Here is a 24,033-nt window from a genome sequence, read left to right as displayed (position 1 = left end):
TCCCTCCCTCCCTCCCTCCCTCCCTCCCTCCCTCCCTCCCTTCCTGTTTGCTATGGGTCTGGGTCTCAGGCAGGCTTTGAACCTATACTATAGCTCAAGTTGGCCTAAAACTGATGGCATGGTTTTATAGCACGCTGTCAGACCTTGTGAGCCCACACTACCACACCTCCCTTGTGAGTTAATTTCAGTAGCATGATAACGAATGTAGTAAAATGTAGCGACCTAATTCCATTGAGCCCGTAAATAGCTGTTTTTAAGCAGTCAAAGCATAGAGCACACATTGACGTCCGAAATTCAGTTCTGTGAACCCATGTAAGGCAGAAGAAGAGAAACAGTTCCACAGAACTGTCCTCTGACCACCTTACTCTGTGTGTACGGATTCATCTGCATGCAGTGTGTGTACATACATGTATATATCCATGTGTACAAATCCATCCATACGCAGTGTGTGTAGACATACACACACGTTTAGTGTAGAGGAACTATACATTTAGTGGGCAGTAAATATCCAATTGCCACGGATAAACTTTACATACTTTGAAATAAAAGAGTATTCATTAAAGAACATGCAGCACAGCCCGGGCGGGGGTGGCGCACACCTTTAATCCCAGCACTTGGGAGGCAGAGGCAGGCGGATTTCTGAGTTTGAGGCCAGCCTGGTCTACAGAGTGAGTTCCAGGACAGCCAGGACTACACAGAGAAACCCTGTCTCAAACAAACAAACAAACAAACAAACACCACGCAACATGTATGGATGTAGTGCATACATCTTTGTGTGCACGATCTTTTGTTTTGATCTTAACCCTGTTTGGTGGCCTTGGTTAAATATTTACAAGCAAAGTGCTTCCCTGGATAGATGCGCAACATTCTGACAGCTTTTTGTTGTACCCAAACAATTTTGAATTTGTTGATTGGCTGTGATTCAAAGATCCTAAAGTCCAGAAACTTTTTTCTTCCTCTGCCCCTCCCCCCCTTCTTTTTTTGAGACAGTGTCTTACTATGTAGTAGTTCTGGCTGACATCGAATTTGCTATGTAGACCAAACTAGCCTTCAACTCAGAGATCCTTCTGCCTCTACTGGGATTAAATGTGTGGCCAGCACATCTGACCAGCCTTTCCTCTCTTAACAAATGAGTGGGGATTTGTTCACCTTTCTTTCGTCTCTGCCTTCTTTACCTAACCCAAGTGTAAAGCCCTGTATGGAGTCTGTCTATGCTTAGTCAGTTGTGAGCTGATCTCCAAGGCTGGTTTCATCAGTGGCTGTGCTGGCATTGGGGACGTTCAGCCGTGTTACTGTGTCTTCCTTACAGATTTCAGGAGCATCAGCCAGCCGTGTGTTTGATTCATTAATCTCACTCATCTAACCAAAATGTGTTTCCCATCCTAGGTTTACCGACAAGACTGTGAGACTTTCGGGATGGTGGTGAAGATGCTGATTGAAAAAGATCCCTCATTAGAAAAGTCGATCCAGTTTGCATTGAGGCAGAACTTACATGAGATTGGTGAGCGCTGTGTTGAAGAACTCAAACATTTCATTACTGAGTACGATAAGTCTACTCAAGATTTTGGAGACCCTTTTTAGAAGAAGTAGTGCCCAGGTCAAAAAAAATTTTTAGATTTTTTTTTTTCTCCTTGGATTGTGTAAATCCTTACTATTTTGTGATGAAGAGAAATACTTTATGATAGCTGAGCACATTTCTAGAATTAAATAAAACATCTACAATAGCTTTTAAAGTATCTTAATTAGAAGGTTTCCCCTGTGTGTAGACTATTCTATTCTATCTTTATACACTTCCTCCCTCCAAAAATAATGTTCAGTTATTAATGTTCAAAAAGAGCAGTTCTGGAGAGCAGCTTTCTGTATTTAGCTCATATTCCACAGTCTTCCATGATGTTCTAGGATAATCTCGTTACCCTGTAAAGTTCTTTGTGTTCTGCTGTTGATTTCAGCGGAGTGCTGAGTGCTGTTGAGACTTTTGTATTATTATTCTAATTGCTCAGCCTTCATCAGAGTTTGTAAACATCTCCCTTACTTTCTGATTGGTTTCATAAAGCACTGATGGCCTATAGGTCAGGAGCGGAAAAGCAGGACATTAAGGCAGAGGTAGGAACTATGGGAAGGTTTTGTGCAGAGAATTTGCCACCCAGACACAAAGGAAGTCTGACCTTCAGGGACTGAATGAGAGATAATGGACTACGTGACAAACGTGGACCAAAATAAGTGGCTTAATTAAGTTATAGGAGCTAGTTGAGAACAAGTCTAAGCTATAAGGGCTAGGTGTTCATAAATAATAAAAGTCTCTGTGTCATTGTGCGGAGCTGGTGGGTCAAAACAGGCTGACGATGGCGATCATTTGGTCTCAGGAGTTTAATTTGATCATTCCAGGTTGCATACAATAGTGGCACTGTTTGAAATAGCGTTTGAGTTGGTGATGTCAAAACATGTTGTCTTAATGAATTAGAACTTTGCTGTCATATGATATTTGCCTTGAGAATAATTCTTATCCAATATAGAAAAAAAGCACTTGAAAATCTGTAAGGATCTGTTAGAACAAAATCTCCCGGTCAGTGAACTTAGTTCCTCTCTTCTGTGAAGTGCTCTGGAGGCTCCTTGCTGTTCTCTAGACAATACTATAGACTAACAGGAAGGGCAATCTGAGATGCAAGATGAATTTTAAGTTATTGTCTCAGCAACCCTTCTTGTGGGTATAATAAAAAATTAGAATATACAGAGCACTTAAATTTTGTTTTAGGCCCAGATTGTATCAAAGAGGGGACCTGACAAGGCACTCATGCTTGTGATTAAGTTACTACAGATGACTCTGTTTATCTCCATGATCTCAGTTCTGTAGGCTTAGAGGTCTCACTCTTCACAAGTGTCCTCAGAAGAAACAGGCCATCACAGCTTCCAGCATGTTGTGAGTGAGCCAGTGAACAAGTGCAGAGACAATCAGGGTCTTTTGCTCACTTCCTGGTCCCTTCCAGTAGTTCATGGAGGCAAAATACATAATTTGTGACATTAGGCACCTTTAAAATCACTGTTTTAATTACTGCCCAATCCCATTACCTACTTTTTTTTTTTAAGTCAGGGTCTTATAGTATAGCCCTAGCTAGTCTGAAAATCTCTGTAGACCAGGCTAGCCTTAAACTCACAGAACTCTTCCTGCCTTTACCTCCCGCTCGTGCGCTGGTGTTAAACCTATGTGCCACTATGCTCAGGAGCCTTTTTGGTTTTTTGTTTGTTTGTTTGTTTCTTTTTTTTTTTCTTTTTCATTTCATTCAAGACAAGGTCTTGCTGTGTACCCTAGACTGGCTTCAAACTTTCCTGCCCTGGCCTTTAACTCTTAGGATTCCTGCCTCAGCTTTCTTGAGATACAGATGTGAGCCCCAATGCTTGCCATTACATCCAGTGGCCTCTATGATCCGGTCTGCAGAGATACCCCTAAATCACATACAGATTATATTTAAAGTGGAAATAGCAGTATGATTAGTCTTAATGATACCGACAATGGATGTGTGAAGATCTCTATTATGCTGTTTTGAAATTTTAACACTAATTGAGGACATTTTTTTTTTTTTAAGTTCCCTAAGTGCGAATGCTTGGAATTACGTTTGGCCTTGAGATTCTACCCGGCCCTTTTATAAGCGTATTCCTCCTGAGTGCGTGCGATGGCCAATGCTGGTCACTTCAGTAAGGCCACGTGCTAGTTTCCTTTTTTCCCTTCCACTAATTCTCAGCTCTTTCAATCAAGTTGTTAACAACCATAGCTATAAAGTTTGAGAAGCTACCAAGGCAAATAAATTGTTCGCTTGGTAGCAATTTTTAGAAAAACGAATCTTACTAATACATTATTTAAGTGAAGGTTCAGCCAGTAATCTTCCCTCCAGTCACACTCGGCTTTGGAAGCTAGTTCCAGCTCACCGTCAGCGTTGTTCTGCTAGGCTCAACAGTGTTAAATGTTTTGTTTGTCTTTGTCTTGTAACATGCCTTTTAACATCTAAAATTCATATGTACTAGAATATGTATTTTATAAAATGTTTTTTTATTCTATAAAGACATGTTTGTAAATTATCAATTGTTTTTCATTTTACCTAATCCATGTGATAAGTTTTCATTGCCTCACCATTTGATTCTATAGAGACATGTTTGTAAATTAGCCATTGTTTTTCATCATACGTAACTCGCCGGTAAGTTTTCATTGTGTCACCATAAGGCCTTGATGATCAATATGGGGGAAGCAGATACTGTAAAATGAAAAATAAAGCATCCAATACTAAGCAATGAACTGTCTCCTCACTTTCTCCGGTTCCTCTGACTGAAATGTAAGTGTTTTCATCTATGCCTGCATGATGACTCTACTAGTCAGTTCACCTCTCAGCACCCGGCTAGAAAGCGCAGGATTCAGGCACTATAACTTGCATGATTTCTGGAGTTTTGATGTTACAGAAGCCAGTTCTCCTAGTGCCTCATGTGGAGCTGGCTCTCTGTACCAGTCCTGCTTCACAGATTGGGATGCTGTAGGGATTCGTGCTTGTCAGCCTAAAGCTGACTTCACCTTTAAGTGAAACTTGACCCCTGGGTCTTAGAGAAATAGGATTTATTCAGACTGAGAGTTATCAGTAGTTCAGAAGGAGGGAATGCAGTAGTGAAAGGTTAGTGTGTGCCTGTATGGGCAAAAGTCAGTTTTCCTTGCTATGACAGGATTTCTTTATTATCTTGATTTTAGGCCCTCAGTTACTGGGCTCCACTGTTTCTGGATCTGTAGTGAAGCATGACTTCATGGTGGGGAACTTGTAGCAGAGCAGAGGTGTTTGATCCGTAGTATTAGTCAGGAAGAGCATGGAGGCCAGAGGGAGAGATAGGTGGGAGAGATGGAGGGAAGGAGCAAGAAAGAATTTGACCCCTGTGGGCCTGTTCCTTCTCAGCCTCCAAATACCACATTCAGGGTCTGTCTTCTCCCTTGATGTCACCTTTTGAGAAAGAGCTTCACAGATATCCAGAAGTATGCCTTTCTAATAATCTTCTAGGTGCTTCTCAGTCCAGTAAAGTTGATGGTAATAATCATGACTTTATGTCCAATGGAAAGAGTGAAGGAACAAGACTGAAGAACTCAAGCTGAAGACCCAGAATGCAGAGCTCGGCCCGTGTGTGCACAAGCACAGGGAAGGGACAGAAGGGGAAAGCCTCTCTTAGTGATGGGGAGACCTTGAACCTGAAACCTCTGAATAAAGTGATATCCCCCAACCAAGAACAGAAAAGGTCTTTCAAGAAAACCCACCCTTCTCACCCTTTTTCCTGCTCTGCTTGTCTAAAATTGGGTATACATTATCTTCAGTGCTTGCTTGTCAGCTCAGAGATGTCCGCCACAGCAGACCTTCTTCATGCGAATTAGCTTGCAATTATAATACAGAGTTTCCTTATTTTTTTTCATATACATATGTTAATCTCATACATCTCCCATTACTCCCTGTGGTCCTGATCTCTTTCTCAGGTTGCCTCGTTCTTCCCTGTGGGTTTTTTTTTTTTAAGGGTGGGGGTTACCCTTTTATACAGAAGTATAGATGAGAATTTGTTATATACAGGAGCATGGACCCCTTATTAATGGCAATACCAGCGAAACCAACCAACCAACCAACCAACCAACCAACAAAAAACCCCTGCAACCACTAAACTACCTGTTAATCTTGAGAGACCCTCATGAGCCCCTCGGCACTCCATGACAGATTGTTGCGTCTCTATATGCGTCTCTGCAGGTATTCGGAGCTGCGTGAGGGGGTAGCATGCCTAGAAGACGGTGTCACAACAGCCCCCCTATCCTTTGACTCTCATGTTCTTACGTCTTCTTCTCTAATCTGTGGACTTCGGGTGACCTCATGACTGAGTATATTCATTTACCACTGACCCCCGCAGAAAGAAGCATCTGATCAAATCTGGCGCTGGTGCCAATCTGCGGGCAGTCCCATATGATTTACGAGGTAAATCGATGAGCATTTTCGTTTAGTAAAATAGCAACGAGAGTTTCCCACTAGGGCCTGTGACCTCCCTAGACATTAGCTTTGCTCCGGATTTGTGGTGTTTTCCTCGTTGAAGTTACTCTCACCGTTTTCCGCTTCTCAGGTTTGGAATGGCTTTCCTTTAGCTTGACTCTGCAGTGTCTTTGTTGAAATGCTCCTCAATCAATACCCATTCCCTGCTGCTTTGAATTGTTATTCTTCCTGAGCAAAGCACTGTGAATGGTAATACACTTGCTTATTGTTTTCTTCTTGATCTCTCTTCTGTTAGAGGAGTCAGTCCTAACTATAGATTATTCTTCTAAATGTGTGTGTGTGTGTGTGTGTGTGTGTGTGTGTGTGTGTGCGTGCGTATGTTCCGGATGGAGGAGTATGTACCTGTGTTTGCCCACAGAGTCCCAGAAGTGTGTCAGATCCTCCAGAGCTAGAATAGCATGTATTCCTCCTAACCTGTCCACTACAGGTCTTGGGATCCAAACTCTAGCCCTCTGATAGAGCACTGAGTACTCTTTCTTAACCACTGAGCCACCTCTCCAGCCCTCCAACTATAGTCATTGGAGTTGAAGGGTAAGTATATTGTCTCCTTTCTATAGGCAAAGGTGGGTTAGAGGAGAATGTTGAGCATGTTGCATCAAGCTTGTTGCTTATGACAGAACTTGAAATTACATGAATACTGTTACTGCCAAAATTCATCGATTTCTCGTAGCTGTCAACTGCTTCCTAGCCCAGAGCCATTCACAGATCCTGAACCTCATGGAGCTGAAAGCTAGATACCCCTAAGGAAGAACTCTGCTGTACTCTGCCAGAGTTGAGACCAACGTCAGTTTCTCTCCAGGGTTTGCTGTATCATCCTAACCTCCAAGGTAGGCTCTGACAGTTCCTTGGCTGCTCCTTTGGGGGAATTCATGGTGGGTGGCAGTCTGTGCCATAGGCAGCCATTCATCCAGTTGTTTTCAGAGCTGGAGCTGTTTGAGAGCACAGGCCATGTTCTGCTTGCCAGACCAAGGTTTAGACTACAGGTGCTGCATGGTTTTCGTGCCCTGTCTGCCAGCTCTTGAGAGTGCTGATGTTATGGTGACCTATTCAGTAAGCAGGAAAGCGCAGCTTCCAGGTAGGCGTGAAGCAAGTTACAAGCTTATACTCTCCACCTTTCCAAGGCTGACTGGGTACTTAATAACTCCTACTGTAGTTGCTCCCTGCTCGTGATTAAGTGGATGAACTAAGTTCTTTGCTGAGGAAGTGCTGTTCTGGACTGGGGGGGGGGTCTCTGCCTTTTTATCCATTCTCCAGCAGTGTGCAGCCTTCCCGTTTTTTGCAAAGCCACTGATAGAAGGAACCTTAGTCCCTGCGCTGTGCCACTGGGTGAAGTTAGAATAGATGTCCTTAAGCATGTGACTTTGGGGCAACTTGATATGGAAGTTTTTTATTGCATTCAAGTTCTTTGTCAGCTGGCATCCAAAGCTTCACTTATGGTGGCCCGAGCAGATCACACCTGTCCTACATTGCCAGTGTCCTTACTGACCTTGGGTTAAGGGGAAGGAACTGAAGGTATAAAAGGCTTCACCAGTGCTCTGAGATTATCACTTCACATTCAGCTACATGTGGCAATGACAGATGCTACAGTGACAGACTATGTACCATGTTCCAGCAGGACCTGCATGTTGTCTTCTGGGTTTTTCCACACAAGATGGTGTTTGACTCTAGGTTGTTATTATTACAATTGTCTGAGACTTTAAAGGGCTTTCTCTCCATTAAATAGGAAAAAAAAAAAGACCTTTCCACTACTTTTATAGAATAGAATATACTATATCATATTGAATATAGCTTCAAATGTATCCAGGTTTATTATGTTGAAGGTTTGTCAAACTCCAAGGAGCAGCTAACCCCGACTTCAATATGTGATCAAGGCTCAGCTAACACGTGATTTCTCTCCATGTGAAACTCTTCACATGTAATCCTTTGCCTTTTTTGTTCCCTGCAGTGCTGAGGGTGAAACCCAGACCCAGTGAGGAATTCATTGTCGTTTTTCCTGTTAGTGACAAGAGAAGTCACAATATACCCAAAGATGCTGCAGCTAGCACCTGTCAGAGCCAGGGCTAACCGTGTCATTCCAGTCTGTGATCAGAATTGTTAGACAAAATAGAAAAAGTTGGTTGTCATCTACAACTGGTTCAAATCTTGCTACGTGTACATAGTGGCTCGTTGGCATGCATATGTAGCTAATGGGCAGTTTATGTGTGATGGATTATATATACACATATATACAATTAGTAACGTTGTAAGGCCATTTTTTTAAAAAAATCATATTTTGGTGTATTTCTCTGTCTCTGTCTCTGTCTCTATCTGTGTGTACTTGGTTCATGTGACTTCCTTGTGAGAGCTACTTCAGAAAAGACCACTGGTCCTGACAGGGAGGTCTGTTGGTAATTGAAAGATCTGCAAGGCAAAGCAGAATGCTAAATGGGGGACCCCTCTTTGCAGTTAAAGCTGCTGGGAAGCCTGTGAGATCTGGTATTCTTACAGAAAAGAGCTGAGGCTGATGTGAAGCAGGTCTCCCAGCCCAGATCTCCTGATTCTTGTGAGATCAGCCTGTGCCGAGTGTACCGTCTTCTAGGTGTCCCCTCATCCCATTGGGTAGGAGTGCTAGACTGTAGCAATAAGGGAACTAACTATATTCATCTTGATAAAAAGATATCATGTATGTTGTTGGGGGTTATGATTCTAGAAAGTAGGTTGGCCTTTAAAATTCTAAAGTTTGTAGAACACCACCACCTTGAATATATAATGAAGCATAAGATACGCCCCTTCCCAGCAATCAATAAATTGCTTATGAAACTGAAAACAGCAAAGGACACTATCATTCAGCCTTCAGAATGGGAAAAGATTTTTTTTACCAGTTACACTTCTGATAGAGGGCCGATATCTCTAATATACAAAGAACTTAAGAAGAATGGGCATCAAGAAAACAACCCAATTTAAAAATGAAGCACCGATCCAAACAGAGAGTTCTCAAAAAAGATGAAACAACAGCAGCTGCAAAACCCTTTTAAAAAGTTCCATGCCCTTAGCTGTCAGGGAAGTAGAAACCATGACGACTTTGAGATTTCAGCTCACACCGGTCAGATGCACAAGATAAGTGACAATTTATTCTGGTGGGGACATAGAGAAAGGAGAGCATTTATCCATTACTAGTGGGAGTGCAAACTTAGGAAAATCAGCGTAATGGTTCCTCAGGAAGCTGAGAAAAGATGTGTCTTAGAATGCAGCTAGCTGTACCACTCTTAGGCATATACATACCCAAAGAATGCTTCATCCCACCACAGAGACCCATAGCTGGACAACACATAGAGAACAAAAGAGTTTTAGAGCAGAGAGTCCTCTATGGGGTGTCTTCATGGCACCTCATCCCTTAGGGCTCAGTGAGTTCTGTGGAAGAGGAGACAGACTGTAAGAGCCAGTGAAGAAAGAAGGCACCAGGGACACAGTGCCTTCCAAACATAGCAGGGCTGACACACATAGGAACTCAGATTGACCTCATGCATGGGGGTCTGTACAAGTTCAATTCAAGAGGGGTCCCAGCAATGGGGACTGGGGGTGCACATAAGCCCCCATCCCAAACCAAGAAGCTGTCTCCAATTGACATCCGCTTGCAGAGAGAAAATTTAGTTTCTTTCGTGTCTCTTATTTGGTATTTTGTTTTTTATATTATCTCTTCTAGTTTTGTACTTTTATGTGTTTTGGTTGTGTGTATGTATATGTGTATTTTTCTGTGCTTTCTTTTTTTATTCTGATTTGGAGACTCCTGATAACTTTCCTTTTTCGTCCATCTGCAAATGTTTCTATGAATGCTATTAGTGTTGGGCCTCCCTTAGAGAGCTCTAACTTACTAAAGCTCTTAAGGACTGGAGATGGCAACTGGCCGGCAGCAGATCCATCTGGCTGGACAGTTTTTTGCAGAACCATTCCGGTTAGTGTTTAGAAGCTGGGGAGTCTCATAGAAGCCAGCTCGTAGCCTTTCCTGTAACACCTTGGAGCCGAAAACACTGGTTTGGACCTGATAACACAGCAGAGCTATAGCAGGCAGTCCGGGGTACACGTTCCAGCTCTTGTCATGTGCTCCCATCTACTGGGAGGGACAGCAAGTGGCATCTCCTTTTACTTCTGTTACTCCTGACTTTAACTGCAGAATTAGACCATGGACCAGGAGACAGCAGATACATATACATGCAGTTCTTGTCCGTAAGCAGAATAAGGACTCGGGTGAAGACTGTATAGTCTTCAGCATCTGTCTCTCCATGGTACGATCAGAGGCATGCATCTCCCAAGTGCTATTTATCTAGGATCAAACTTTGGAATTCAGTGACTGAGCAGCATACTCTTTACTCTAACTGGGTCTGTTCAGGCCTTTTCTGCAAGTTTAGTGCTTTATCAGGACTGCTACAGCTGCCTCTGAGAAAGCTGCCCACGTGCATTCTCCTCAGGTGAACCATGAGACTCTTCTGAAGGAAAACTGGTGGCATTCATCAGCTGCCAATATGTAACTTTTTCCCCAGTGATTTTTCTGCTCAGCGTATACACACATGCCACTGTTGTATGTATATGGGGAAATTCAGATATATCACCAAAGGCCTTTTTGAATAGTGGAGTACCCCCAAACAGAACAGTTATTACACAGTGAGGTTAAACAACCAATTGTAGTCATGTGGGGGTAGTGAAAAGCAAGTCACCGGATAGAGCTCACTGCCTCTCTGTTAGAGATTGATCTCAGGACCTTGTACACGCTGAGCCCACACTGTCACTGAGCTACACCCCCATCTCAAGGAGACTTAAGAGATACTCTGTGTTTGGAACATTCGAAGAGTGTGCTGAAACTGGATAAGTACTGGTCACTTATGGAGATGAGGAGTGGCAGGAAGCTTCAGTGTTTGTGTTTGATTCTGTTGGCAGGATTCCTGCCATGCTAACTCTTCACTTTCATAGTGACCCGTTTTTGAAATGTACAGGACCCTGGAAATGCCAGTGCAGCTGCAGAGCAAAAGGCCCTCTCCCCATTGCAGCCTTTCTGAAGGGCCTCTTTCCGGCCTAGCTCTCTCCAGGGATGGACACTGGGTGGTGCTTGTCCATAGGTTTACCTTCTGGAGTCATGCCTGGCCCTTTTGAGGCTAGATAGCTTTTCTTTGGTTTTCCTAAGTAGAGAGTTTCTGTTCCTCAAGTCTGGGGTTCAACAGAGGTCTTTTAGGAAGACTGCGGACTTTACCATGCCTGAGCACCAGAACAGAGTGGAAGATTCAGACTCGGAAAGGTAGTTTATCATTTATTAAGCCTTTATTAAACACCTCCCTGAAAGGCCCAGGATGACACCAGGACCTTTAGTTAGGATCAAGATGTAAATGCAAGGACAGCACAGACCAAACTACCCGCTCGTTAGTTCAAATCCAACATGACTCTCCACTGAACCAGAGCCTCAGGAACTCGGGGGTGCTGTGGTTCATTCTTCCTGAAAAACCTTAAAAGAAAACTGCAACTGGGAACCCAGTTTTCAAAATTGCTTTTAAAGGCCAACAACAAGTTGGAAGGAAAAGGGCAGAAGAAATAACCTCTCTGTACATAGTAAGTCTACACAGACGGCCACAGAAAGCTCTTAGTGTGGGCGTTATCACCTGCTGAGACACTCCCCCCTGCCCAGGGAAGAATGCCCAGATAGCTTCTCCTTGGTTTCACCATATACTCCAGAGGTATGTGTGGGGTTTGTTTTGTTTTGTTTTTTTGTTTTTTTGTTTTTTGTTTTTTGTTATTTTTTTTTTACATTTATACAGTTTACAAAGCTTGACCCATAAATAACACTTGTGAGATTAACAGGGCCTGGTACCAAGTATGTACATAGCCCCACCATGCATACAGAGCCTTTTTTAATATTGAAGGGGGAAAAAAAACCAACTTTCCATCAATAAGCAATATAAATTGACTGTCTAAACTTATAAGCCCTGACTAAAATACAGGCAGTCATTTCATCCCTAGATGCTGTTTCTGATTTCCTAAACAAATCTAGCACGGCAGTGTAACAAACATCTTGCAATTCAGGGATATAAAAATATCAGCTTTAAAATCTGAACTGTACAGTATATACATTAATATTTGCACCGTTAAATTAGGAATACACTTAGGTCTATGAAATACTACATATAAATAGCAAGTCCTTTCGATCTGTAGCTGGGAGTAATACAATATGTTTACCTGGCTAATAAGGGCTGAAGGAGAACAGGTTCGCCTTACAACAATGGAGCACACAGTGTTAGCTAGGTCGTCATGGTGACATGCATGCCTCACAAGACACCAGTCAGGACCTGAGCCAACCTGACTGAATTAACGACAAGCACTATTGCTTACAAAGGTGGCTATCCATCTTCTAACGCGCTCTGTCCAATCACCTGCCAGCAGTTTCTGGAGTGTTCTCGGGCACAAGACTGTTACTGTGGCACCGAGACTGGAGAAACCACCCCTTTTGTGTGTTAACCTGACTGTAAACACAGTGGGGCTCTCATTTACATGGGCCAAAGAAAGCACTTTATACTATTTTAGCGACTTTCCTAGGATGAATAAAAGGTCAAAGTCCAGGCTAAATGACTAAGTTTTAAACGAAGAATCTCCATGTCTACTTGGTTAAGAAATGATACAGTTTTTGCCCTTGTGTCCCTTTTTCTTCTTGGATTTAGTTGTCCTCTGATTAAACTGTGGGGTGGGCAGTGCAGACGCTGGACTAGAAAGGTCATCCGTATAGTAAGTGAATCTCTGTGGCCGAGGCTGAGGGATAGGCTGTCCAAGGAAATACCCTTCTTCTTCCGAGTCGGAGGAAGAAGTAGAGGATGAACACCAGGAATCATCGTCGTCCCCGTAGAGCCCCAGAAACCGGTTCATTCCTGGGTTCTGCAGGGCATAATCAGACGTGGCGTGAGCATACTGGCCGTAGAGGTTGGCATTCTGCATGTATGCTTGGAGCTCCCGGGCGCCTTTATTCTGTATGAATTTCTCATAGTTATCAGGGGTGTAGAGCCGAAGTCTGTCCTTGGCGGAGTACTTCCTTTCTGTGACCAGGTTCAGGGCATTGTCGGACCGTGACTTTCTACTTCTCCGGTGGCGATGGTGGTGAGGCCTGGATCCCCTCTCTTCAAAGTGATACACTCGTCTTCGAGTCCGTTCGCTCATTGGAGGCTGCCGGATTTCAATGTCATAGCTTCCGTTGTCAATGACGTCATCTGAAAACTTGACCTGCTGTGGTCGGGACTGAGACTTGGATCTTCTGAGTACCGGCAGGTGTACTGGTTTTTCCTCGGGTATAATTTTTTCTGGGCACAGCTCTGAATTCAGACTTTTTAAGGACTCTGCACTCCTGTGCAGCATGGAAGAATTCAGAGTTCCCATATTGCTCATTTTCTCACAATCCTCCGCCTCTATCTCCTCAAAGTTTTGGAGAGAGTATAATGACGGTCTTGGCTTGCTTTCTCCATCCACTGATGCCCCTGCAACAGAACCCAAAAGGCAATGTGAGATTCTCACAAGTCCTAACATTCTCAGAGCTGTTAAATGTAATCCAGAAGCATTTCAAGGAAGGAAAGGTGCCTACTTAATCATTTGATTAAGGCACTGTGTATTGTTTACCAACCGAGAAATAGGAATCTTGTTAAAGCTACCAGGGAACTGAAGGACTGTTCTAGCACAAGCCATAAGCAGCAGGAAGGAGCACCTATTCACAACAGAAGCTGTCCATCTATTTGTTAACAGAACCCCTTCAGGGTGGGTGGTCTTCTTCAGCTTAGACTGAGGTCAGCAGCCTGCTCTATGTAGTCACACCAGAACACATCTGCCCAGATGCTGTCTGGGGCTGCTTCCCCCAGTGGCAGAACTGAGTAGCTTGAACTGAAATGATATGGCCTGGCCAAAAAAGTGCAATGAAGCCCTTGAGAGGAGAAGGCTTGCCAGCCTCAGGCCTGCATCATGTCAATTATCCTACTTCAGTCTTTAAAATACACTACTTCCAGACTGCTCTTACTTCTAAACCAAAATCGAGGACCCCAGTTACTCAAATAACTATGGAGCCAGGACAGAGGGCTACTGGAAAGGCTGTAACTCCCTGCTTTTTAAAGACAGCCGGTTTCTCAGTCCCTTATTCCCAAGGACCATCAGCCTCTAACGTCCTCAGTTTTTAGCTTTCAGCACTGGGGGTTAAATGAAGGGCCGTATACACGCAAAGGGCCTGCTGTACTTCTGAATGTCACCTGCGTTTCACATGTGGGGCCTGGCAGGCAGTCTCACCCACCCTGCTTCCTAGACTCCCCTCTACAGTAAGATTCATGTCTCACAGGCCAGGAGCTAGGATGGAGCAGTGTCTCTTCTTTCTGCACAAACTACTCTGGCAGCAGACAGCACATGGCTCTTTCCTGGTTGTATTATAGGAATATAACAAGCTGGTACTACTGTCCCTGTCTGTCTGTCTCTGTTTGTCTACCTACCTACCTATCTATCTGTTTTTTTTTTGTTGTTGTTGTTGTTGTTTTTGTTTTTTTGAGACAGGGTTTCTCTGTGTAGCCCGGGCTGTCCTGGAACTCACTCTGTAGATCAGGCTGGCCTCAAACTCAGAAATCCACCTGCCTATGCCTCCCAAGTGCTGAGATTAAAGGCGTGTGCCACCACTGCCCGGCTTATCTATCTGTTTTTTTTCAAGACAGGGTTTCACTGTGTAGCCCTGTCTGTCTTGAAATTCACTCTGTAGACCATGCTGGTCTTGGATTTGCAGAGATCTGCCTACCTCTGCCTCCCAAGTGCTGGGATTAAAGGCATGTACCACTACTGTCCAGCTTAAAGCACAAACTATAATGTGGGGAAAAATAAGTTGTTTTTTTTTTTTTTTTGGTTCTCTTTTGCCAAAGGGAAATCCAGAAATTTTTACTTTTAAGAGTTAAAAAAATCTTATAACACACTCAACCTACTTTTCATATCTTAAAATGCATTTGGTATCATCTAAATACAGAATATCTTACCAATAATCCAGACATAGATTCCCTTATCCAAATCGGTTTTCAGGCTATGTTCAGAATGTTTATACATATGTAATGAAATACAAGACGCATCTGTTTTACTATCTTGTGGCATGCAAATGAAACCACCTGCATTAGTCCAGAGTCTTAAATAATATGCCCCCTACTGGCACTCAGTTGTAACTAGTGTATCAACCTTTTAGTGCCCGTTTTTACAAACACACCACAACCCTTGGATGACATACCAGTGATGTTGGACAATGCCAAAGAATCCATCGAATCCCGGACACTCTGCTCTGGTTTCAAGTCAGATAGACACTCCAGGGAGTCTTCATACCACTGGGTTTGGTCGTGATTATACCCTACAGCACCATGGTCCAGATCTAACTCTTGTAGCCTTCGGCTGCTGGCAGGGCCTGGATGGCTGCCGTAGGCAGAGTCACCCAGCCCGTCTTGGGACTGGGCCCAATACATATCAGACTGATACTTTTTACTTGCGAGGCTCTGGTGATTCGGCTTTACCTCAGGCTTATTTGTAACCATGTTGTCAGGTATCCAGTGCTCGCTGGTTCTCATATCCATCTCACTGGGCTGCTGCTGGAAGAGATTCTTATCGCCGAACTTGAGGAGAAGCTGTGTCATGTAATCTTCATGCTCAGCCCATTCTTCGGGGTCCTCGGAGGCTTCCTGATCTACTCTGGCTTTCCAGAATTCCTCGTTAGCAAAACCTGCTCCCTGCCTGGAAAGACTCACATCATCCAGCTTCCGAGAAAGGGTGTCATCAGCGTTGCCAGAAAGACCTGGGAACTTGTAGTTCAGGGCGGGGGACAGGAGAAGAGACTGTCTGCACTGGTCTGCGGAGCGGCTGCTTCTGCCCATCCTCACGCTTCTCCGAGAGTCTCTCGATCGGGCCGACTGGAAGGCAGAGTCAGAGGAGTCAGAGGCGTGGATGTCTTCCCCTAGGCTGCAGGTCTTGGAGCAGTAAATTTGACCTTGTTTTGGGAGGAAGGGGCATCCCAGCAAAGAGGCCTTACACTGCGCACAGGAAAAGCAGGCCTCGGTGGCATGCCAGTGTTGCCCGTCATAAGTCATCTGTGCATGGTCCACACCTGTTTTTAAAGGATAGGAAAACAGTTATGGTCTGTGCAAAGGTATGACCAGGAGGGAATTGTGGGTAATGGGAACATTCCAGGCTTTGTTTTAAGGCAAGGTCTCGCTGTGTGGTCCCAGACATCCATGAACCCAGGGTTGACTCTGAGTACTGGAGCTGCAGGTGTACCCCACACATCTGGGTCTGTGCTGCCTTGGTCAGGTATGAATTACATATGCTCAGTTAACCTTCCTTATCTTGCAGATAATACGTTTTTCAATGTATCTCTTCAAAAAACTTTCTAATCCCCAAATGGATAGTCATAACACGGCCATCAACAGATACGCAGAGCGATGAAGATTTAAATTGACCAATATGTTCCTCACTGAGGCACCGTTTGGTCTTACCACACATACAGGAATCAGGTATCCTGCATGGATGTGTTCAGTGCGAGGACTTCTGTGCCTTTTTTGTCAATACTTTTGCTATTGAAAGGCTTGGAGCATAATGTTGAAGTGCTGTCTAGTGATTCTACACACATGCAAATACAAGCATTACATAAATTCTAACCATGAGCCACCTGCTGTTGCTAAGAGCTCAGCATTGACTTGCCAGTAACGTTTTCAATGAAATGTTTCAAACACACAAGACTGATAAAAATGGTGTGACCAGGGCCTTTCTAATACATGCAGTTCCCTGGGCTTCAGCCCCAGCACCTCCCTCCCCCCAACAACACCCTACCCCACCCAAAAGAAAAAGGAAACTCCCCAGAGGCTCATGGGAACTTTATCTGTGAGCTTCCCCAGAATCACAGTTCGCTTGGCATTCACTGATTCTGTGATTGCTGCTCTGAATAATCAGAATCCAGTATTCACCTGACAATCACTGAAGGGCCATGTATTCCAGTATGTGTGAGTTATACCTTAATTTTCACAAACGTTAAAGATACAAGGCCGTGTGGGTAATCACAGATGGCTGTGTGACGGGGCAGACGGCGTGGGTGGGAGCAACACTTACCAATATGCTCCCCACAGGTTTCGCAGTACTCGGCATAGAGGGACTCGAAGCAGCCACAGCAGAAGGGGCGGCCGTCCTTCATGATGTATCTCTGCCCTCCCAGGACAGTTTCACACTCAAGGCAGCAGAAATGCTTCATGTGCCAGTGTCGACCCTCGGCTTCTGTGCACTCATCAGCAAAAATGATCTTTGGAAAGAAACACAGGACCACGGGATGGAGGATCAGCATGTACCATCTCAGTGACAAAGCTCCACCCTGCACAGCTGGCACTGGCTCTCAGATCTGAGCACAAAGGCCCTGGAGCAGGTGCTGTCTCAGGTATTCACTTGGTGGTGACATTCTTGATGGAGGTAGCCTTTGTGGTGGCTGTAATCCTCTTAAGTCATCCAGGAAAGGAGGAGGTGAGGAGAGAGAGTGAGTGTGTGTGTGTGTGTGTGTGTGTGTGTGTGTGTGTGTATCTTGCTATAAAATGGCTGTGTCCTGGTAGTGGAACAAAGCACACACCACATCTCTGCCCAACTACATGGCACTGGCTTCTTTGGGGTATGTGCTGAACAAATATGGCTGGCTGGACGAGACCCAAGAGTGAGGAGAGGAGAAGACAGAGGAAATGGTACATGGGGTGGGGTGAGCCCTGACGGAACAGGAGGCTGACACATTGACAGGGCACCCTGACATGGACCCAGACAGGCATGGAAAAGCTCTTGCTCCCAGGACTTAGAAACAAGAGACTGGTTGAGGACAGAGTTGGGTGACGGTGTGCAGAATGAGAGAGGCTGGTGTGAACGCCTATACATCAGCAGTGTCAACGGAAAGAAAGTAAGGTCTGGGCAAGGGAAGTCCAACTCCAAGCTGTGCGTGTTTGCATTCAAAGCCTTCAACTGCAAGCTCTGAACTTTTATAAGGAAAAGTGTAAAGAGTGAAGGACAGCTTCATGTTGACAGGGGTCTTTGATTTAGAAGGTTAGCTTGTTCTAGTATGTTCTATCATTGCTCTAATTTTCAACCCTTCCCTTGTTAACCCTACTTTTCTACTTGTTTGGTTTGTGCTGGTCTGAAGAACTTATTGCTTTATTATTTTTTTTTTCAAGACAGGGCTTCGCTATATAGCCCTGGCTGTCCTGGAACTCTCTTTGTAGACCAGGCTGGCCTGGAATTCTGAGATCCATCTGCCTCTGCCTTCTGAGTGCTGGAATTGAAAGTGTGCACGACCACCATGTGGAGAGCATATAACTTTGTAATCATAAACGGTCTGACCCACTGACTTAGTTATATTGTGTTTTACTCCTGGTGTTCGTCATGTGAGAAACAGTCACCTCTGCTATGAAATGTGTATGTGTGTCTCTTATAGATAGCTACAGATTAGTATTGGCTTCATTCCGTGTTTTCATTTCACTGACCAAGACTTATCTACATGAATATAAACCAACAGTGTTGGAAAGGTAAACTACATAAATGTTTGCTTAAACATGAAGAAAGAACATTTCTTCATGGAGGAAGAATTCATTTGTCACACTGTTCCTGAGGAAGATTTTGGCAGCAGCATCTGGCAAGGCACACGCTAGCCGTCATGTACCTTTTGGTTTCTGTATGTTTTAATTGAAGTAAAGGCCTGTGGGCTGTGCACAGAGCTACAGTGGTTCTGTGATTGTGTGAACAGTTGTGCAGGAAATGCTTCATCTGACACCATGGGTCCACCTGCACACTAAGGACTTTAAAATTCTTAGATTGCATTGAAGAAATATCTGTGTGGGCGTATAAGCTTTCTGTCCCAGGCTGAAGAAGATGGAGAAGATACAGCGAGGAACCCTGGACTGCATCTTGGGATACTAGAAGGACCCAGAAGATGACCTGGGAAGTTAAAGCAGGAGGATTAGAGGGTCAAGGTCATTCCCTACATGAGTCTGAAGCCAACATGGGCTACAGGAGACTCCTGCATCCAACCTGGGCTACAGGAGACTCCTGCATCTAACCTGGGCTACAGGAGGCTCCCACCTCTTTTAAGGCTCATATATCCTTAACTTCTAAACTTAATTTTAAGCCTTACTTCATCTTTAACCCTTGTTGGATCACATTCCCTCTGAGCATCATGACTAAATAAACGCACCGATGCCTCCAAACACGGAAAAGGAAATCTAAATAGAGCCCATTGGTATAAGTCCTGCTCTTACACGAATGGTAGTTCTTGCTTTTTCTATCCACCTTGTGATGGTTTGTATATGTTTGGCCCAGGGAGTTGCACAGGAGGTGTGGGCTTGTTGGAGTAGGTGTATCACTGTGGGTGTGGGCTTTCAGAGCCTCATCCTAGCTGCCTGGAAGTCAGTATTCTGCTAGCAGCCTTCAGATGAAGATGTAGAACTCTCAGCTCTTTCTGTACCATGCCTGCCTGGATGCTGCCATGCTCCCATCTTGATGATAATGGACTGAACTTGTGAGTCAGCCCCAGTTAAATGCTGTCCTTATAAGAGTTGCCTTGGTCATGGTATCTGTTCACAGCAGTAAAACCCTAAGACACACCCCAAGGTGATGGAAGATGCTATCACCAGGAGCTCTCTACAGTATCTTGTCAACTTTTCCCTAACTTAAAGTTACTTTAAAATAAGAAGCTTGGTAGACATCATGGTTTGTATCTATTATCCCAATTCTAGGAAGGTAGAGGCAGGAGGATAGGGAATTTAAGTTTGAAACCTGCTTAGCCTCACAGGACCATTTCAAAAATACCAAAAACTTAATAATAATAAAGTAAAAGGAAGAAATGCCTTTTACACAGTCATCTGTCTTGCTCTCTACTGAGCCAGTCTATCTATCCATATCTTTGCTGACTGTATGCAACATATCTACTACATTGAAATTTTTCCTTCCTGTGTTTGTGAAACAAAAGATCATATTCTGCATATTCTCGTCCAAAGTTTTTTTTTCCCCCCTTGCATTTCAGAGACAGCATCACGGGCAAGCAAAAGCACCTGCTGCCCTCTTTTTTAGCTACATAGAATTCCAGTGAGAATGGGCAGCTTTATCTTAAAAATATCCATACAGAACAGAAGCAGGAGAGCCACATATTTTTCTTTGTTGGGAACAGTGTGGAATATTGGCCATTGGCTTATTTTTCCATCATTAAGGGGTGACCAGTCTTTTTTTTTTTTTTACCTCATCACAGGCTGAGCACCGAGGTTTGAGCAGTTCGGCGTGGTGCCTGCCACAGTGGATTTTTCCATCCTGATAGAAATAGATGAGGTCGACCAGTAGTTCATTACATGTGAAGCAGACAAAGCAGGACGGATGCCAGCATACTCCAGGACCCGCACGGGAGGCAAACACTGCGACCTCCCCTCCGTTCATCTGCAACCCGCACTAAAAACAAAGACTTGAAGTTAAAAATGGTCCTTCACCTAAATTACTGGATTTTCAGCTTGTCCCACTTGAAAATAAACCGCGGGTTCGTTAGGACAGCTTTAATTTCTGTCTACTCCTGCTGGTGATTAAATGGCTATCCCACCTTCGATACACCTTACTCAGCCACTCTTTCCAGCTCTGTCCAGTGTGTGTGAGCTGATTTCTATTCATAGAGGCTTTCCTGTGGGGTGCGGTTCTTACTGAGAACCATTAGTAGGGGGTCAAAATGTCTTCATTATATCATGTTTTAACTACAGGGTTTCTCCCCTGCAAGACACAGTTTCATTCAAAAAGACTGACTCCTGTGGTCACTCACAGACAGAAGTTTTTAGGGTGTGCGTCCATGGCTGGCATGGATGCACACCTCTCTGGGTCACCCCCCACCACCACCACTCCCACCAACCCTCACTCTAGAAAGGGCCTACCTGTTCACACACTGCATGCATCACTGCTCTGGACAAGAGTTTAATGGTTCCTCTTCCAAGAGCCTCTTTCTTCCTCTGAGCACTGAACACTTGCAGCTCCTTTTTCTCTTCTTCGCTTAAAGACTGGCAGTACCGTACCTTCACAGGAGACAGAACGGACGTGTGTGACGGAAGGCTGTCCTTACAGGTCTTCATTACCAAGAAGTCAAACAGGAAGCCTAGCTGCTCTGCCTCCAACCCTCATTTATAACATGGCATGGCTGGAAGTCGTGACACACATCCCAGTACCCGTGACCTAGACACCTGTAGATCTTTAGGAGTTCGAAGCCAGCCTGGTCTACAGATCCAGATCTGTAGACCCTGTCTCAAAAACCAAAAAAGTAAAATGCACCTCAGTCTTTAGAAAGGGGGCACACTATCTGACAGGATAGGTGTGGTTTATTCTTTTTTAAATGTCAACTGATTGTAGGAAGATACCACCTTCCTCAGAAGACTGAAACTGACTGTTCTCAGTCCACATTCTACAGGCACTCAGGTCTTCAATGCTGAAATACCCTGAGGTGCCTACCCTGCACATGGAAGGAAAGCTCCTGATAATTGGTGGGTGGCTGAAAACATTATCAGAAACAACTTGTGTGGTACTATGGTGCTCTTTTCTCTCTTCTCTTTAAAAAAAGATAAAATGAAAGAAAGAAAAGCTGTATTTTTAGGGTGCATTTTAAGAGAGGCCTAGCCAGTGGAGAGCTGGCATTTCAGAAAGGCCCCTTGATGTTTACTGTTTATTTATTTATTATTATTTTTTACTAATTAGCATTCTTCCTGTGACTTTACCTCGTTATCGTGTGGAGGCAACTGGTACAGAAGCTGTTTAATCCGGTGCTTCTCTCCAGGGCTGTTAACATAAGGAACCTTTTCCTCTGGCAAGCATGCGAAGTAAAGCTGGATCTGTGGAAGCAGAAGCCATCATGAGAACACAGGAGGAAGGGCTGAGCCGCCTGTCTTTACCCTTCCCTCCTTACAGGGCTTGGCCTCCTGCAGCTAATGAGGGGACCAGCTGAGCCAACTCAGCAGCGGTGCAAACCTGCATCTGCTAGCATGCACTAGCATCCAGCTGCTAAATTGCTCCTCAGGAATGCAATTTGTAGTGACAATTAAGGGTGCCATAAATTATGCGCAATCAAATGTGCACATTTATGGGTGACTCTTCTCCAATCTTGCAAAGGTCAGCTGAGGGATCAAGGGATAGTGCTGGGTGAATTCTCTGAATGACCACACAGGCTGTGTGACAAGATCCAACACCTGGCCCCTCTACACAAACAGACTCAATTTTCTCTCTGACTTCTATACGGTTCTCTCCAGCATCTCCGGTATCTACAGTATCCAGCTTCACCTTCCCCAAGGAAGCAGGAGGAGGGGGATGCTGAGCTGATCTTAGCTACTTTGTTCCCTTGGTGAAAACAGCAGGACCCTGCATTGCTGAGATGGAACCAAAGGCATTAATTCAAGTAAAGAAAGATTAGGGACCTGGGACTTGTCTGCAAGCAGCAAGTCTATAAACACATACCATCCAAAGATGTAAGGGGTCCTCTCCACAAAACAGTTTGTCAAACTCCACTTCCCTAACTGTTACACTAGCATACCTTCCCTTCCTGGATTGTCCAAGAAGCTTGTCTGTTACTTTACTGTTACTTAGCCACTTATACACTGGGTCTTGAATGTATAAGGATATCCTCTCTCTCTCTCTCTCTCTCTCTCTCTCTCTCTATCTCTCTCTCTTTATACACACACACAGTACACTGTTGCTGTCTTCAGACATACCAGAAGAGGACATCAGATCCCATTACAAATGGTTCTGAGCCACCATGTGGTTGCTGGGACTTGAACTTGGGACCTCTGGAAGAGCATTCAGTGCTCTCAACTGCTGAGCCATCTCTCCAGCCCTATCTCAAAAGGAGTTCCTTTCCACCTCCCAAAAACGGTAACTCAAAATCAGGCATGGAAATGGTTGCATCTTCTATTTTTGAAGGATAATTTGGCCTGTACAAGATCTACCAATAGTTTTTAATAACCTCATCATAAGGATATTGGGGAAATAAAAATAGATCATTCTCATCTTTAAAACGGGGAAAAGGACTTATCAAAGGCCACATTTATTGGCCACACCCCTCTTCCTCAGAGGAACATTGTGGAGAACTTGCCTGGAGGTGGTCTTTTATTTCCCTTTCTTATTGAAGCTTTGAAACATGTAATAGTGGCACACACCTTTAATTTCAGCACTTGGGAGGTGGAGGAAGGTGGATCTCTTGAGTTCTGTGAGCTGGAGGCAAGCCAGGACTACACAGTGAGGCCCCATTTTGAAAGATAAATACCCCTCCCCACCCCCTACCACTAAAAAAAAAAAAAAAAATACAAATCAGGATCTCTTCCCTAAAGAATGACTTGTGAAAGTCCTATCAGGAACACCTGTGGTGCCCTGCGTTTGCATTAGTCACCACAGCAGAAGCAGGAAGACAGGAAGCTTCTACTGAAACCAAACCAGACCTTAGAAAGCAAAGCCATCCAGAGAGAAGAGAGGTCCACACTACCCTGGAAAGCAAATCAAAAGAGACAGCTTGCTTCCTACCTGCTCGGGCCTGAGGCCGGGTGGGACCCAGGCATACTCTTCGAGGGCACAACCGGAATCATCGTCTGACGTGGAGCTTCTCTGGCACCCGAAGGCCAGTTTGCTCATTTTGGGCTCCATCTCCAAAGGCATAATAATGAAAACCCTGGCTTCTCAGTCACAGGACATCCAAAGACGGTTGCTGTGGGTGACACAGAAGATACAAAGTGTTAAAAAAAAATGCTTCTCTACCAAGAGCTTCTAGTTAATAAGGTTTACATACTGATGGGCTCAGAGAAAGTCAGCAAATGCCTGGATTCGCTAACTTCAAGCCCCAGTGCCAAACAGTCAGGAAGTGACCCCCTTAACCAGCTTAGTACAAAAAAACAAAAAACAAACAAAACAAAAAAACAGGCTACCAAGCTTAGTGTTCTCAGTTGCCTTTAAAAGATGCCTCTTGCTC

General features: G+C 44.3%; 2 protein-coding genes across 7 annotated transcripts in view; one reads left to right on the top strand and one right to left on the bottom strand.

The window, feature by feature from the left end:
* Positions 1-4,281, top strand: part of Pphln1 (periphilin 1) — a 90,929-nt gene extending 86,648 nt beyond the window's left edge. For all 6 annotated transcript variants that reach the window (XM_028752166.1, XM_028752169.1, XM_028752168.1 and 3 more), the window contains one exon: positions 1,387-4,281. In XM_028752166.1, coding sequence (XP_028607999.1) covers positions 1,387-1,581 — 195 coding nt within the window. In that variant the 3' untranslated portion in view covers positions 1,582-4,281. The remainder of the gene's footprint in view (positions 1-1,386) is intronic.
* Positions 4,282-11,314: 7,033 nt separating this feature from the next.
* On the bottom strand, positions 11,315-23,760 carry Prickle1 (prickle planar cell polarity protein 1). The gene is made up of 7 exons (XM_028752158.1): positions 23,592-23,760; positions 21,800-21,913; positions 20,969-21,106; positions 20,298-20,501; positions 17,151-17,337; positions 15,289-16,152; positions 11,315-13,528 (listed from the first exon to the last, which is right to left on the bottom strand). Exons 1-7 carry the CDS (start codon positions 23,721-23,723, stop codon positions 12,672-12,674), a joined length of 2,496 nt encoding a protein of 831 aa, XP_028607991.1. The 5' UTR covers positions 23,724-23,760; the 3' UTR covers positions 11,315-12,671.
* Positions 23,761-24,033: the final 273 nt, after the last annotated feature.

This window comes from Grammomys surdaster, unplaced genomic scaffold (genome assembly GCF_004785775.1).
Source record: "Grammomys surdaster isolate TR1022 unplaced genomic scaffold, NIH_TR_1.0 125878, whole genome shotgun sequence".
In the NCBI taxonomy this organism is placed as follows: Eukaryota; Metazoa; Chordata; class Mammalia; order Rodentia; family Muridae; genus Grammomys; species Grammomys surdaster.
Note: the sequence above shows the minus strand (reverse complement) of the source record. Positions and strands in the feature narration are given on the sequence as shown.